This window comes from Maylandia zebra, linkage group LG14 (assembly GCF_041146795.1).
Source record: "Maylandia zebra isolate NMK-2024a linkage group LG14, Mzebra_GT3a, whole genome shotgun sequence".
Classification (NCBI taxonomy): Eukaryota; Metazoa; Chordata; class Actinopteri; order Cichliformes; family Cichlidae; genus Maylandia; species Maylandia zebra.
Window position 1 is genome coordinate 31687599 of NC_135180.1, and position 17417 is coordinate 31705015.

Here is a 17417-nt window from a genome sequence, read left to right on the forward strand (position 1 = left end):
ATTTGTGCTCTTTCGACATTACCTGAATTATGATGTTTTTCCCTGACTGACTGTGGATGAAAACAGGGTCGTTGTCATTTTCGTCCAGTACAGTGATGAAAGCGGTGCCTGTGGCGCTACGAGGGGGTGAACCTCCGTCTTGTGCCACCACCAAGAGCTGGTAAGTAGACTGCTGCTCTCTGTCCAGAGTCATCCTTGTGCTGATCTCACCTGGGGACACAAGTAGATAAATGAGAGAGATTTTATGCACAGGCACAAGTCCACTGGAATAATGATGAGTCTTAAGAGCCAGCCGGCTTTGATCAGTGACACATAAGTAATAGACATGAACAGTGTGCAGATCTGTTCGTACACAGTCGGATACACGTTCATACACACAAACAGAAGATTTCTGAGAGGTTGGAAGATGCTCTAGAGACTCACAACTCTGCTAGAAGCTGATCACAAATCAGAGCCCGAGTCTCCACCTACAGACTAGCAGGCTCAGCAGGCCAATTAGAACTCAGCAGGATGCTTAGTGCTGCTGTCACCGTGATCTAACTAATTTATGACAGTGGCAGAGGGGCAACCTCAGTCTCTCATCTTTTAGAGATGTCTCTCTGACTTGACTAAATTGTGTTTTTCCACATGCTTTTCATTCAGGAAAAATTTATTTTTTTGGTTATTTGAGCTTAGTTTGACCATAACACAATTTTACAGACAGATAAAATGGACATAATTAAGCTGATCAATTAAAAATTTCCAGTCAAGCATGTGCCAATATCTTCAAAGGCTGATCTTCTGCAAAGCCTTGGAGATCAATTAAACAAATAATATCAGCTTCCTTTCTCATGTTATCTCCTCTGTCACTGGTGAACTAATGTTTTTGCATGCCTGTTCTGTTCTTTAGGCAAATCAAATTTTTATGCCTTCATTACCTTTTTTGTATAAATATGCATATTTATATGGTTGCTTATTAAAATTAAACTAATCAAGCCACATTTTAACACTTAAGTCTAACTGACTAATCTCAGTGGATAAAATTTTCAGTTAACCTGTGTGGGTGTTAATCTGAAAGTGACGGTCAGGATGCAGAAAGCGGTAAGCGAGGCGTCCGTTGGGGCCGCTGTCGCGATCTGTGGCCAACACGTGACCAAAGCCTGTTCCCGGAGGCAGGTTCTCTCTCACAGCCATGAAGACCCTTTCCTGCGTGAGCCGAGGAGAGTTATCATTCTCATCAGTCACCGATATCCGCACTGTGGCACTGCCTGTCTTCTTTAACTGTCCATGGCCTGTACTGGCTAACACTGTCAGGAGGTACATGTCCTTGACTTCCCTGTCCAGGGCACTCTTCACAAACAGCCAGCCGCTGTCTGCAGCAATGCCAAAACCTGCAGCATCTCCATCTGGACGTAAATGATATGCCAGGGGAGCAACGTGGCCAGAGGTTGGTGTTTCTCTGTTCAAAGCTCTGACTTGCAGAAAGCGTGTGCTTATTGGAGTTCCTTCTTTTAATTCAACGCGGTATGTGAGGGTGTCAAACACAGGACCCTGGTCGTTCTCTGCCTGGACATGAACCACAAGCATGAAGGTGGCACTTAGCTGGGGTACTCCACTATCCTTGGCGATAACCTGGAGGTCATAACGGGGGGTATTCTCATAAGAGAGGCTCCCTACCAATCGAATCTCTCCACTGCTGCGCTCTATGCTAAAAATCCTCTGGAGTCCATTTGAAGAAGAAAGGTCAAAGGTGAGTTGTCCATTGACTGCTGAGTCTCTGTCCTCAGCTTGGACACGATAAACTACTGTGCCCATTTCTGTATGCTCTGGCAGCAGCAGGGACTCTGAGGATGAGGGCAGGAAAACAGGTGGGTTGTCGTTGACATCTGCAATGGTAATGTGGACACGGGTCTGGCCAAAGGCAGGAGGGTTGCCGCTGCGGGCCTGCACCTCCAAATCAAGAGCTGATTGGGCTTCATGATCCAGGGGAAGACTGGTCCTTAGGGCCCCGGTGTCAGGATCAACTGTGAAGTAGCCTGCAGGGTCTCCGGAGCTGATGGTATAGGAAATATCTCTAGAGATGCCTGAAAGATGTAAAATTACAAAGACAGGTCACTGAATTATAACATTTTTGGGGGGGGTTTTACAGAAGAAGTGTCAGATTAAGGTGTCTGTAGTCCGCACCTGTTTTACTGCTGGCCTGGACGATTCCCACAACAGTCCCGCGCAGGACGTCCTCTGACACGGTGAAGTAATACTGAGTCTTTTCAAACACGGGCGGAGCCACTAAACCTGCCACCACACTAATGTTAACTCTGGCATTCACTAAGGCAACAAGACCACCACCATCCTGAGCAGAGATAACCATTGGAACGACAGAGTTGGCCTTCCCATAGACAGATCGAGACAGTGAGATCACACCTATAAAAGGATTCAAAGATAATACATTAACAGGCAATTTTGACATCACACAATATCATAAATTGTTTGAATTATTTCTGTAAATCATTATAAAAGTCCAGAGCAGGAATGGGGAACAATATTTACACTGACCTGTGTCTTTGTTGAGAGTAAAGTATGGAGAAGCCCCTCCAGGCACTGTTTTGTATGTAATTCGCCCATTCTTGCCTGAGTCTGGGTCATAGGCTGTCACTCTGACAACAGATGTCCCAGGGGCACTCTGTGTGCTCAAACTAACAGCATAACTGAGAGGGTAGAAAGCGGGTCTGTTATCATTAATGTCCACCAGATCTACCCTGACATAGGCCACTGAGCTCAGTCCACCCTGCAGAGGAAACAAAAAGCTCTTTTGTTATACCTTCACATATTAAATCATGAACAGTAAAAACATACCTGAAAGCAGGATTTAGGCCACATTAACAGCGCACATAGACCACATTAATGGTGGAAGTAAAAACCAGCAGTAAACCCAGTTAAGATTTCGATGTATGGCGTAGCCTCTAAAATATAGTCCCAGGAGGTTCGCGTAGGGACACAGATTGATAGTTTCCCTTGGGAAAGAGCAATATGTCATGACCCGTGGAGGGTGAGAGGGCTTGCTGCAACCCAAGTCTGTTTCATAGCCTTTTCATTTGCAGAAATACAGTGCAGGCTTTTCATTTGGACCAGGTGGCAAAAACGAGGAAGGCGGCAGTCCAACTTGTTAAAATATTACTGCCTGACAGTTGAGGTATTTTCCTTCTGATTGCTTTAACATGCCCGCAGTAATTTTCTTTCATTTTTAACTTTTTCTTCTTTAAGTATTTTTTGGCAGTCAGTGCACAGGATGCTGTACTAACTTAAGTCTACCTACCAAGGAGAACTATTCAAACTTGGGAGGGGGACAACTCAAAAACTCATTTTTTTCCCTGCACAGTTGGCCACATCTCTGCTCTCCTGTCTATAAGAAAAGCATGGCTGCTGTGTTTATGGGATTATACTGCAGCTCTGTGGATTCATGATTTCAAAGGGCGGTGGCTTACCCCATCTACTGCAGTAACAGTAAAGTCGAAGCTGGCTGGTCCTTGATCTCTGTCTAGTGCAGCAGTAGTGCAGATCTGGCCAGTCTCCTTGCCAATGGTGAATTTAGAGGGAACAGCGCTGTTAATGCCAGAGCCAAGAGAATAGGTAATCAAGCCATAGGAGCCACTGTCTGCATCTGCCGCAGTCACCTACAGAGAGGAAAACATGCTATGGGTTAAACAGTCCAACATTGCACATTACAATTAAAATTTATTAAGTTGGAAGGGGAATATCTCACTGGATAAACTCAGCAGTTTCCATATTCAATTACGTTACTCTAAATCCTCATTAGATCAAAACTAATTTCTATTAGTTGTAAGAGTCAGGACAGTCCACAAACTGAAACAGGAGCACCATACCAGGTGCCTTTGAAAGCATCTTTGGATCCGTTCTTTATTGTTTATCCGAGCCAGAACATGAGCCAAACAGGCCCTCTGGCAGAAAGAGCTCTGAGGGAATGAAGGGGTGGGGGGGGGCAGGAAGGAGGATGACTTCTACAGGCTCTGGGAGGCCTGCCAGTGGGAGAAACTGCCTGCTTCTAGAGTAGTGTGTGTCTGCAAAGGACAGTGACAAGAGCGACTGGGCAATGGTGGGATACCACACATTATATTTTAGTGCAACGCATTACAACCTGATGTGATGTCCTGGCTGCAGTCTGGTCTTAATAATGCTGCACATTTAGAGAAGGATAGAACCACTGGAGCTATAAAAGCAGCTCCCAAGCCATCAGCCAAGAAGCCAGCTAAATTACTGTTGGATCTCCCAAGACAGCACAAGGCAAACACACCAATCAGATCAACCCCTGGGTACGAGCAGCATAATTGTTTGCAAGTGTTGGTGCTAGATCGCAGATTAGAGTAGGGTTAAACCTCACAAGTTGATTAGAATTCTTCTTCCTTCCATGTTTTATAAATGAATCCTTTTAGCAAAAACACTAATTGGAATAAAATTGAGCTCATGGTCTGGTGCTCCAACGTGTAGCAGCAGGGAACCTCATCTGTGAAAGAGGGAGCACTCATCAGAAATATCGCCAAGAAAAATAAGGCAAGCCATGGTTATTATCAAATCCTGACTTTTAAAAAAGATGTTACTTGTATGGCTGTGAATGGATGGAAATCATTCACTTGAGGTGATGAAGGTTTGTCTGCAATAATTTAGCCTTCATCTCTTTCCTGAGCAGATGGCAGACGGGGGACTCAGCAGAGAGCCCTCTTGACTGTAACTCCTAACAGAGGGTGAGTGGGGTGTTGGAGTGAGAGAGTCGTAAGGCTGGCAGAGATGCAAGCCAAAGAGAAGAATAATAATAAACCACACGAGGAAAGGGGAAACCAAGAGCAATACGAGAAAAGCTACTCTTTTAATGTGCAAAAGCTGTTGCTTACTTTTTATCATTTAGCAGGGGGGGACAAGTTATTTATAACAACCCCAAAGATTTATGTGTTTGGTTTACTCATATTTGTGTGATGAGTGTCAGCTGGGGGGAAACTGAAGGAGCACCTTGGTGTGAATACCTGAATGTTGTTAAAGAAAAAGATAGCAGATATGCAACAAGCATTTCCCAGCAGATCTGCAAGAACACATTTCCTCTCTTGTGACTGAACCTTCAAAAACCTTTACTGATTGTAGAAGCTATGATTTTTTTTCCCATTTTGGGCAAAACCTTCTATAAAAACTTTTTAAAAGTACACCTACATACAGTGTATGAAAAAGAAAGAAAAGACAAGAAAAAAATGCTTTCAGTAAGGTGGCAACAGGAGCTTTTTTAGTCTATTCAGGCTAAACAGCAGTTCACAATGAAATGAGGCTGTTTTTTGAGTTTAAAAAAAAATACCAGCAAATTGTAAAAAATAAGCGTGGCACAATAAACTGGGTAATTGAAACCCCTACTTACAGTATTTTACCGTTTTTACAGTTGTTTGTTGCATGAGCGCACAGCAGTGGTGGGGGAGGGGACGGTCACATTAAGACATTTGATTGGGCAATCCCAGTGTCAGTAATGAAAATGAGCCAGTGTGCTGCTCAAAGTCCCTGATTACAAACTAAAAATAAAAGTAGATTAAGATGAATAAGCCAGAAAACATCAGACAAAATTAGATTCAAAAAAGTAATAAATAAAAGCCTTTTCTTTTGGGACGTTGCATAATGTTACAGTTCTGCACTGGTGTCACAGCGAGGAGTCATGCATTATTCATACTTGTTTATGTCCCTTTCATGCATTCTTGGTTTAATTACCATTCTATTCTAACCTTTTATACTATATATAACTTCCAGAAAGCACATTAAGGCTTAACCTCAACCACATATACATATTGTAAATTTTAAAACTGGTAACCAGACAAGTCATTTAACATCTGCTCAATATAAATAGGAATTCTCCACCCAATGCAGCATAGAAAAATACCAGTCTCCACTATGCTGTATCCATCACTAATATCAGGTGCCTCTGTTTCAGTTTCCCAGTGACTTTGTACTCTCTCCTCTGGAGTGTATAGGTATTACACAAACTTTATTTTTATTGGATTAAAGTTCAAAAGCAAGAGTAAGCTTAGATCATCACCAGCAGCCAGCAGTATTCTCCCTACACTTCATGTATGTGAGTGAGGAATGATGGGAGCTGTCTTATCAGCAGGGGAAAGGCAACGTTTGGCTGAGTCCTTAGTAAAACAAGCTGGACAAATCCAAAGATAACTGGGGAACTTTGTGGTTCTCCCATCAGATTCCAGGAGACTTCCAGAGGAGACTTTCTGACTGACTGACTGACTGACTGTCCAGTCAAGAGAACAGAACTCACAGGAGAGAACAGGATTTTGTATATTTATATATAACATGTCCAAATGAAATAATGATCTTGAGGCTTTTTCCTGCTCTATTGTTTTCTGGGCCGTCTAATATCCTAATACTGTGGTCTGGGAAAGAGCCTGGCCTTTATTTTCTTTTCAGAAGGCCAGGATTTGGGTGATTTCTATTTTTGGATGTGAAATTTCCCAAAATGCCTTTTCTAATCATTGAATGTGGCTTTTCAGTTCTTGATCATAAATGTATGAGGTTAATGCAAACATATGTATGTGTGACCTTATTTGTCCATAGCTAGTGCTCCCCGCTAGACCTTCATTGTGCAGCCGTGCATAAAAACCACACCGTGGAAAGAACTAGTGCAAAAACCAGTGAGTAAGTGAATGATGCAGAGCTGGGCCCGCTGAAGCCAACAAGGGGTGAACTGAAGGCAATGTAGTTTTTATTCACGCACCCCGTATTTTAGAGTGCCCAGTCAAACAAATCCATCTCACGTATTCCTCAGCAAAACCAGCCAATCAGGACCGCAAGTCTGCCAATCCAAACAGGCCACAAATGACGGAGTGCGCATGTAAATGTTTGCCAACTGGGAAATCATCACACACATCAATCAAACTCTGCATGCACAAGTCCTGTGAGTGTACCTTAGATGCGTAAGCAAAGACACAAACGTACAAACATTGGGAATAAAGCGACTGCTCATCACAGTCTCGTGATGCTTGCAGAGCAAGACAGCAAGATCAAGTTAATTCTGAACTCCGATGACATCAAACTCCAAATATTTTTTTGTATTCTCATTGCAAACATACAAAACACAGATTAGTATGCAGCAAAACCAGCAGGGGCCCAAATTAAACAAAATACAGCAACAGTTTTAGAAAATACTGGATGACATTTCTAAATCTCTTAAGCTCATATTTATGACTGAGCTTTCTTTTATCTTTCTGGAGTAGTGCTTTTACTTACATATGTTGGCCAGACAGTTGGCGTGGGCTTAAAGAAATATTGTGTGGATGTTAAAAAGGAAAAAGTTTTCATCCTTAGGTTTAGAATAAAGGGGACCTTGTTTAGTGAATGATGAAGATTTATAAAAGGTAAGGGAAATTAGTACTCCACCCACTACATAGATTTCAGCAGGCATATTTATGATGTGGAACTTTCAGAGCAGTGACGCCGCAGTTTCTGACAACCCAGTGAGATTTAGAACAATATTAGACCCAATCACATGCATTTTTCACCACAACATGGTGAATTTCATTCAAAAATAATATTCAATGACAGCTGTACAGGCATGACAAGTTAAGCTCTTAATAGCAGGACTCACACAGGAGCAATCAGCAGGGTAATGTGATAGATTGATAAAGTGACAAGATCATTAAAGACAGCAGAGGCAAAGAGGAAAGAGTAGGCTCAAAGAAGTGAAACGAGTGGGTGAGCTGTAGAAATCTGGACTGAGAAATGCTTTGAGCTTTCACAGCTGGTGCGAAGCCCTGCACACTGCTCTGCCTCTATTGTCCTGGCATCACTTCTGAAGAGAGCAGAGAGGAGGAAAACGAGGTGGAGACCTCCTAAAGGCCTCTCTCAATAGCCGCTTAAGTAGCAGATGGGCAGGTCAGGGACTTTGTGACATGTCCCCCACCACACCAAAGAGCCAGACAAAGACCACACCCGGGCAGTGGAAGGAAGAAGCCCGCTCACTGTTGACAAATATATCAAAACTCTAAACATTTGTAGCACAGCCTGTACCGTCTGGATTAGGACCAACCATATGTGAAAGATTTCAGTGATTACTCATGAGACAAAAAGCTGAAACCTTCACAGCATAGTTTAAGACATGTGTAAGGTCTATAAAATTGTGACATTAAATACTGCCAAACTGTGGCCTGTGACGTCTAGCTGTTTTTGTGTAAGTGTGATAAAGGCAATGAAATATATCAAGTATCTCAGAGTATCATCCATATTGCCCCATTGTGTTCCACATATGTACACAGAGAAGGTCTGAATATGACAAAGCAGGGCAGAAACATGGTATCCCTAATACACTGCAATCAGGGTACCATACTGTAAAGCTGCAGCAACGCCAGGACTGGTTAAACGATTTGTTTTAACAGAGGAGTTGTTGTCCTGTGTATTTTAAGCATTTTGGGAACTTGTGTAAAGTTAATAACAGCTTATAAACTGATATTTCATCAGTACAAATATTTGTCTTAGTGCTGATTCAACAGTAAAGATAAGTGGTAATCAAATATATCAAGAGTCACCCTCTGGCCAGCATTAATATCCACATTGAATTCAAAGAAATAAAACTGTCCTTTCACTGTAGTAATTGGTTCCAACTGCCCTTGCAGGAGTAATGAGCCAAGAAACACCAACAGCCTCCAAGACACCAGTGCTGATGTAGGAAAAAAGCTAAATAGTGGCTTGAAGAAAGTGTAAGACAAAAGTCTGTAAGTGGAGCTGAAGGATTAATACCCAGAACCACATGTTCAAACCTCACTGCTTTTGCTGTAAAAAGCAAAGAAAAAATGGGCTGGAAGTAGATTCCTTTGACAGCCGCACAAATTGCATTGTAGTAGGAATGACTTTAGATACAACTCCTTGGGAATAATGTTTTACATCAACTCCTAATTATTGTTATACCTCAGCATCAATGTACTGGCACCAACAATATCAAATAGTTTTATAATTACGCACAACAGCTTTATATACTTTACATGCATTTGAAATTCACATAACATTCAGCATTACTGCATGACTTAAACATGAACTATATCCAGATATGCTGTCTCTGTCCACATAAAGAACATCTGCTATACTGGGTATCCCAGTAATACACGATATAACTGTCAAAGTCAGTAACCATCTTAATCACACCAATTTCTCCCCCCCAAAAAATATCATGCTATTTGCCAGTTGCCAAGTCATATAATCAAGAGCTATCCTTTCACAAAGGTAATAGGTTCCAACTGCCTTTGAAGGGGGAATATACGAGCAGACGAGAGTTGCAGATGATGATTAACATATTTCCTTTACGCATGCTTAAATGTAAACATGACAGGTACGCTTTGAGGTTACTGCAAAAAAACAGATAAATTTGTGTTTAATTGGTTTGCAGCAGTGAAGCAGTATTTTGCCAGATTATGGCTCTAACTGGGCCTACTTTTAGACTCTCTCAGAAAAAAGAAAGAAAAATCAGAAGTACTGATTTCCCAATCAACAGTGGTTCCATGAAGTGCTGCTTTTTATCCCTGTCTGAGTAAAGCGCAGAGAGGGATAAATGTGAAGGAGCTAGGTTCAGGGCAGCAGGTTACTATATTGCATGGAGCACATAGCTGGCAAAGGAACAAAGGGGAGGGATATAAGGACACTTAGAGCTAGACTGCAGACAAGGGAAAAGTAAAGTTTCTGAGTCTTTCCTACATCACTCACTATAATACTACAGTACTTAAAGCAGGTAAGTTGAAACATCATAACAGAAGTTCTGTCTGTAAAGCAGGTAGAAGTCACGTCTCCAAAAATTCCATGTAATTGTAATTTTCCAGAAATGATTTGGGAGCATCCACATTCCCCAAACAAATTTTGTTACTGGCAATGTATCTTCTAATCATAGTTCTCTTTCTCGAGCAAGCCTCATTTCTTTATATTTTACCTCCTTAAGTGATAGTCCTCCAGGCTTTTTGAGGGTCTTTCAAAGATCTCTGTGGGCATTGGCTGCTTTTTCACTCATTTTATAGTCCATTCAATGTACCTGAGTGTTTGCAGAGGAATGTTGGTTTGTTAAGAAACCTACAAATCATAGAAGTACAGAAAAGGCACCTAACTTAAGGGGTGAATCACTGCTGTGTGTATACATAATGACAACATAGCAAAGAACCAATTTTAAATTGCATCTTTAGGCACTTTATGGCTAGGAATCGTTTACAAAAACACATAGTTTGCTCCAGATTCTTTAGCTGAATTTATGAAAAATGCCAAAGATAACACAGTTTGACAGGCATAAAAATTTATTTTTTTATGGTGATTCACAAAGAGCTATTACCCGAGTGTCTCCTGGATAAGTGGAGAACAAAAGAAGAAGTGGCAGGCCTAAAAAAATATCTACAGCAGATAAACAGTATCTGAAACAGGAAAAAAATCCAGCAAAGGCAGAAACTGAGAGATGCATCTGACACTTCGGTTGAAGGACGGAGGACCTTGTCTACTGCTCAGTTTAATCACTTCAGTATCTGAAAAACTGCCTGCCACTAGCTGCCTTGAAGATACTGTGGATTTTTTTTAAAAATAAAATGGTTCTATAGTGTAGTGGTTAACACATTTGCCTAACAAAGGAGCATCTAATGTTGGCTGAAGGCTCATCAGAAATGGTGTGAATGGAAGGGTGGCTGTCAAGAGCACATGCTTAAGGAGGGAAAATGGAGAAAAGGTTGAGCAATGCCAAATTACACAACACCTGAACTGAAAATCAGTATGATTAGGTCTCATGGAGTGATGAATCTGTATGGCAGCATAAAGGCAAGTAAATATCACAGCATAGCACTTTGTACCTACAAACTATAGACTTTTAGATTACTTAGTATAAGAAAAAAAGAGAACAGGTAATGCGATTCCTCTGGAAGAAAGCACGACTGCTGACCAGTAATGTTTAAAAAATAAATCTTTTCTGTGGTATTATAATTCTAAAAACTTAACCCACAAGACTCCACAGAGTTTCAAAACATAACTCCTAGTAATCAGGTCAAAGCTTAGGATACATTATCATAAATTTGCCAAAATGAAGCTCAAACAAACAAGTACCCTTACAATGGCTCATTTTTCCCTTTTTTATTTATAAAGAAGGAATCAAACAACATAAGCAATGTAGAGTCTAAATAAATAACAAACAAAAAACTTGCAATACCCATATTTTATACTCAGGCCCTCTTTGTACTTTGCAATTTAGCAGTTGTGAAAAAAGTTCAGTTGTTAGGTGGCCTACATTTTTTTTCATTAGACTTTCATTTAAAACTGAAGCGTCTGTCTTTCATCTGGACCTCGCATCTGGAAGTCATTAAGCGTCTAACCATTTAAGGAGAGACAGGTCCCAAAAAAGGCCAAACGAACAGAGAGGAGAGGTATTATGCTGCTGAAGAAAAAAGGTACAGCTAATAGAAATAATGGAAACGGAGGGCTATTTAAGAACAGACATGCAATACTATTTTTCAGCTTTTAAATCATGTGTGCGAGTTAATACACTAGAAACTCAACACAATAATGATGACAAAAAAGTCTGAGGAAGTATGACAGGTACACACCGACAGCTGCCCTGTAAAAACTTTCTGCACAGTCCTACTTTGTCTACCAGCATATCCAAGGTTGTCAAGAACAAATGTGATTCCAAGTGTTTTTAAAGTTTTTTAAACTCCTGTGTGTACTAACCTATCCAGTGAGAGCCTTGACCCCAAAGGTTCAACTGAGAAATTTGATTTGCATTTCTTTTTCAAAATATATTCTGAATAAAGTCCACTCTCAGTGAAAAGGGATTGTTTTCATTAAAATTTGAAAAGCAATGTGTGAAAAGGTTTGCTCAAATTAGTGGGAAGGGCCTACATGCCAAACATGCTGCTGGAATTGATTTAGGCTTAGAAATTGGGAGGAATTTTGAATTTTGTGCAGCGTTTGCCACAGCTTGCAAACTTCTTCCACATGATAGCAAGGACAGTTCTTGGAGAAGGCTTTGCACTGGCAAGAAAAATAAATGTGACAAAAACTCCACTGGGTGGGTAAGCATGCTGCTGGCGTGGCATTAACCCCTGGCCACCTGGAATGACAGAGGCTCCATCTGAGGGGCTCCTGCTCAAGACATTAGCTTGTTTATTTTTCCAAAGGTCAGATGTGAGAAACAAACCTGACTTTTTTTTTTGTTTTTTTCTTTTTGTGAATGCTGGTTAGTCGCCTGTTAAATCACTATGTTGACGAGTTAACTGGAGGAGCTTGTCTTCTACTTAGTTTCATTTCAGTGGCTGTGAAATTATTTGCCACAAGCTGCTTTGGAGATATTGTGGATTTTTTTTATATGAATTGGCTCTGTAGCTTAGTGGTTATCACATTGTATAACGAGGACTATCCAAAATCTCTGCCAAATATGTGGATCCAACCATTGTGGCAATCCCTTATGGATAAGGGAGTAGCCAAAAGAAGCTCTTATTATCTTTTGATCGACTAAATGCAAAAATAAAATTCTTAAATTAATAAAAATTTGACTTATTCAGCAGTAACATATATGTAAATGGACTGGTAATTCTTTAGCACTTTTAACTGCAAAACCTTCGATAAAGTGCTTTATTAAATGCCTAAGCAACTTTTCTAATATTCCCACACACACTCACACTCCAGTGAATGCACCAGTGGCCCCTCGGAGTTCTTACACAATGATACTGTGACAGGCAGGCTAGATGAACCAGGCCTCAAACCTCCAACCTTCTGTAGACAGCCTGCTCTAGCTCCAAAGCAGACTGTATAGTGTGGTGGATGCATTTTCACTGAACTGTGTAACCCCACAAAAAATTCACCTAGCGACCAAGACCTTCTCAAGGTCCAGTTTGGAACTGATTCTGGAAGCATGCTGAGCAAGATTCACTCTCACAAGACAAGGGGAGGTGACCTTACATCAAACACCCACAGTGAACCCTGTCAGGCTCTCGCTTGGCTCTGTTTCAGCCAGTCATCCCTTCCATAGTCCTCCAATAGCAGTGCTGAGCTCTGGTCTGCTGAGGCAGACCGGGCGGCGGATTGCAGGGCCTGAGTAGGTGGGAGGGGAACTAATATGAACCATGCACAGCACGGGGGTGCAGGAGTACTGATGTGGGTTAGGCGAGTACTACAGCTGCCTGCAGTGGGTGGGAGAATGCCCACAGAGCATGGCATGCACAAACAGAGCACAGATGCGGTGGCGGAGCCAAATTGGACCTGGTTACCAGAGATCCACGAGCTTGTTTGATGAGGTAGATAAAGATTATTCAGTGCTAGAGTTTGTGCTCTACTCTATGTGTGAGCCAGGTCTACAGCACAGGCTGCTACATTCCTCTGATCAAGCTGTCAGAAAATTTGTAAATACAAATGCCAACAAAGACCAGAACCTGCAAAGACCGGAATCTTATAGGCGATGAACTCTTTATCTTTGACGTGGTTTTGAATTTGCCAGTAGAGACACTCAGAGGAAGAACCATGAAACCACAAACTAATTTTAACCATCAGTGTTTAACATAAATCAGAACATGAATGAATCACAAATAATGGATAACACACTGGACAGATCCGATTCAAACTGTTCCTGTGCACTGGCTGATCATACAACAGATCCTTCTCTTCTACTTTAATAATCTTTAAAGTGGGATTTGAATTTGCTAGAAGAACAAAGAATGACATGCAGATGCTGGCTATGTGGCACATATGGACGCTGATAAAGACATGTAGCCAAAAATATGCACATACACTTTGTATGTTTTTACAGTATTGTCCCTGAGGCAGTGCTTAAGTCTGCAATCAGAGTAAGACTGGGATTGATTGGTGGAGTTTCTTAGCGCAGCAGAGGGAGCCATACCTGTGGTGTGGCATGGACTCAACTCTTTTAGTGCTCTGCAGCACCAGTAGGGCTCTAATAAAATACCAAAACTTCATTTCTCAACCGCTTTCATCTTACAGAAGGCAGGAAATGGGAGACGCACAGCAGCAGAGGAGTAAGCTTCCAAAAAAACACTGGCATTTTTAGGTGGTTGAATTTTGAGTAAAGGTTTCCAAAGTCATGAAATTCGAAAGATGTTTATTGACAGTCTACTGCCATTGTAATTTCTACCTGAAAACAGTAATTCAAACAGACAGTTTAGAAGGCAGAGCTTGAGTACTATGTTACTGTGCGTATCTGATTATGTAAAGAGTCTAGACCTGTCCAGTTTTACAAATAAACTCAAAGTTGCGAGGTGCTAGCGCTGCCTCTCTTCTGTGAACGTGCTGATGGCTAGAAAAGCCCGTACCTACTTTTACAGGAAAGTACTATATTTGTAGTAAAATAAGCGCAAAATCTTTTTTATATACAGTTTTCAAAATTGTCACTTATTTTGCAGAAATGTTTTTTAAGCATCAACAAACTTTATATCCTATGTTATTTTGGTGGCAGAACTACACAAAGGGGCTGTTGGCTTAATAGAGAGTACAATATTAACAGATGAAAAGCATGGAGCTTTCATTTTTTCTAAACGTGTTAAGCACTGGTTCCACTTCATGACAGTTGATGTCATTACTCAGCCGCCCAGGCAGCGGCAGTTACACATAATGATGAAGCTGACGGACTCTCCTGCAGCTAATTTAACTCAATTATGCTCTCATGCACCAGCATTTCACTTAATGTTTACTTAACTTCTCTGTCAGTCACCCAATGTCCTAAGAGACTCAAAGCTTCAGTGTAACTGTGCTGAATGTCTGATTGATATTGTTTAAAACAAATCATAAAAATGTTTGACTTACAAATAAGTCAGCGTGGGCTTAATTAATCAATACGGTGCATGTTTTCAACAGACCATTCTTACACAGCATACGTGACATTTTCAGCATCCTTTTAAGCTGCATGGATCCCAGTTGTCGAGCATATCATGTGACTTAGTTTTAATTAATGTGGCTGCCTCCCACATACAACAACCAAGTAATCGGCCGTTCGTTTGCACTTTAGGCGTATAACGCGTAACTTACCCCACACATTTTTTCTGCCAGTTTTCCAGAGACACTCTTGCTTGTCCTAATGAGTTTTCAGATAACGTGATGACTTCAATCATGTTCGTAAATATTCGAGTATGCTAGCGTAAGCCTGTTGATTAAAAGTAGAGATTAAAACCCAGCTCCGACAAGCACGACCCCTGCAGCCGCTGTTTCGCAGTGCTACTCTCATGATGTAGTGACATAATCAGTCCTGAGGAAGGAGAACTGGATTGCTCTCTAATGTTGTGCTCTCGAATGCAAGAAAAAGGAGGTGGGGATGTGGCGACGGGGTGAGCCAGGGCATTGGGGTCATGAAGGCCTACTGGAACCATGCATATAAACACACGCTGTCACTGACTGATAAACACTGCAAACAAACAAAGACTGCTCAGGCTGGGCTCTGGCGTGCGAGCTGTTTCTCCAGTAAATTCTGTGTAACTGTAAGCCCTGCACTGAAGCAAGTCATCTTTGGTTCGGAAACACACAAAAATGACAACACTCCAGCAATGCAGATGGTCAAAAGAGCTACGCCAACGTTTAGATCTCTTTCTTTTGTTTCACTGAGTCGCATAATTGCGAGTCAACACAGATTCATCCGGAGTGGACAGAGAATCATATACCGATAACCAGATGAGTGCATACAAACACATACGCATTATGTACCGTATCTTTCCAAACAGTTTCCTGCCAAGTACAAACAACAGCTGTTCCTCGCATAAAACTCTGGCTCTGTCAAATACAGATGGATAGAGATACTGGCGGCATGTCATCGTTACACCTTTTATCCTGACGTTAAACTTGCTGGAAAATGTGATAATGAAATTTTCCACATGCACGTAAAACTATGTTATCTCCTAAACCAGAATACATTGTGTTACGTTAGAGCACCTTTACTGTTGGCATGTTCAATATATGTTGAATGCAATATTTGCAAATTTACCATCTGATGCATTCACTCTGATTCATGAGGAGTTCTTTTCACATAAACTCTTTTGAGCCTCCAAAGCCATAGGTGGGTTTCATTTCCTCGCTTGCATATTTATTTAGTTCTCAGCAAAATATTTAGGTGATAGGATAATTATATTTTATCTTGTATACATGTCTACTCCCCTTCTTCATGTGATTCATTTCAAACAATCCCCTCCGAGTATACATAAGGTAGTCAGTGAGCACTTCAGTTGTTTCTCAGAGCAAAAGAGACTTCCACAGTAAACATGCCCTCCACAAGATTACACTCACGCAAGCTTTTAAAAGGAACACACACAAGTCAGGATCCGACATGTTTCATCTATTTGAAAGATAAAAACCTGTTTGGGTTACCCAAAAGCCAAGTTTTGGCCTTGACTTCCCCTGATGATCCCCAAAGTATACTTAAACACACCTCAAATTCACTTCACACACTACTCAAGAGCACTTCCAGGCAAGCCTAAATCAGTTCAGTGATTACATTTCATGCTTTTCGCTTGGTAATGAGACCTGCATAGGATGGGGTTGTTATCATCAAGTGTCTGTATATGTGCTTCAATATTAATTACTTACACAGCTGTTTGAGAGAATGTCCTCTGTGTGAAGTTGGTGGAAAGTGGTTCAGGAATGACATTTTACTCTATCAATAACATCAGCACGTAGGTTCAAATTTACATTTGTATCTGTTGTTTGATTTTAGAATTGCTCGAGCATAACAATATAAAAGGATCCACACACCAAAATTGCTGAAACACACATTTCATCTCATGTTCAAATATTTTTTTTAATTAAAACCTTATTTCTACATGGCAGAAAAAAGCACTGCTACAGACCTAAAGATATGCAGCTGCTGAGTCTTTGTTTTACCCTGTGAGCATCACAAATAGTCACATTCATAGTAAAAGTCAGAAGAATCATTAACAGTTAACCTTGCTAAAGAAAAAATAGATTTTCCATATTTTATAAATGCGATCAATGTGACCCATTTCCACTTTCAGGCTCTGTGAAATTGGGCCTTCCTTCTCTTTCTCTCCAAAACTGATCCCATATTTGGCCTCAAAAGTTTACTCTCACAGATCCAAAGTCAAAACATAAAAATGTGTGTGTTATTGTGGTCACTGGGTATTATCGCCTTGTCCGGGTAAAAATCCCTCACATCTTACAGCACTTCAAGAGAGCGATATCACAAACTTAGGCCCTGATGGGCGAAACATGCTTCTTCTCCTGGGCACACCTATAAGGCAGGTTGTTCAGAGGCACAATATATTTCTTTTCCCCTTTTTGTAACATGCAGCATTTACTATTTTTAGCCATGTGAGTAGCAATACTTATGTCTCAGTCCATCACCGTGACCTAAATCACACATCTCTAAATCTACTAGATAGGCTGAAATTAAATTGACTCAGATGTTCCAGTGGGAGTCCCAGAGG

The 17417-nt window shown here is 41.1% G+C and overlaps 1 protein-coding gene and 1 long non-coding RNA gene across 3 annotated transcripts in view; one reads left to right on the plus strand and one right to left on the minus strand.

Moving 5' to 3' along the window:
- The window catches only part of LOC143412492 (uncharacterized), a 42330-nt gene that overhangs the window by 15973 nt on the left and 8940 nt on the right, over positions 1-17417 (plus strand). For both annotated transcript variants that reach the window (XR_013093010.1, XR_013093011.1), the window contains exon 2: positions 89-160. This is a non-coding gene — a long non-coding RNA (uncharacterized LOC143412492). The remainder of the gene's footprint in view (positions 1-88; positions 161-17417) is intronic.
- The window catches only part of LOC101478053 (protocadherin-16), a 77992-nt gene that overhangs the window by 15901 nt on the left and 44674 nt on the right, over positions 1-17417 (minus strand). The window contains exons 3-7 of the mRNA XM_004560582.3: positions 3462-3650; positions 2533-2764; positions 2164-2400; positions 1035-2063; positions 23-210 (exon numbers count right to left, since the gene is read on the minus strand). Coding sequence (XP_004560639.2) covers positions 23-210; positions 1035-2063; positions 2164-2400; positions 2533-2764; positions 3462-3650 — 1875 coding nt within the window. The remainder of the gene's footprint in view (positions 1-22; positions 211-1034; positions 2064-2163; positions 2401-2532; positions 2765-3461; positions 3651-17417) is intronic.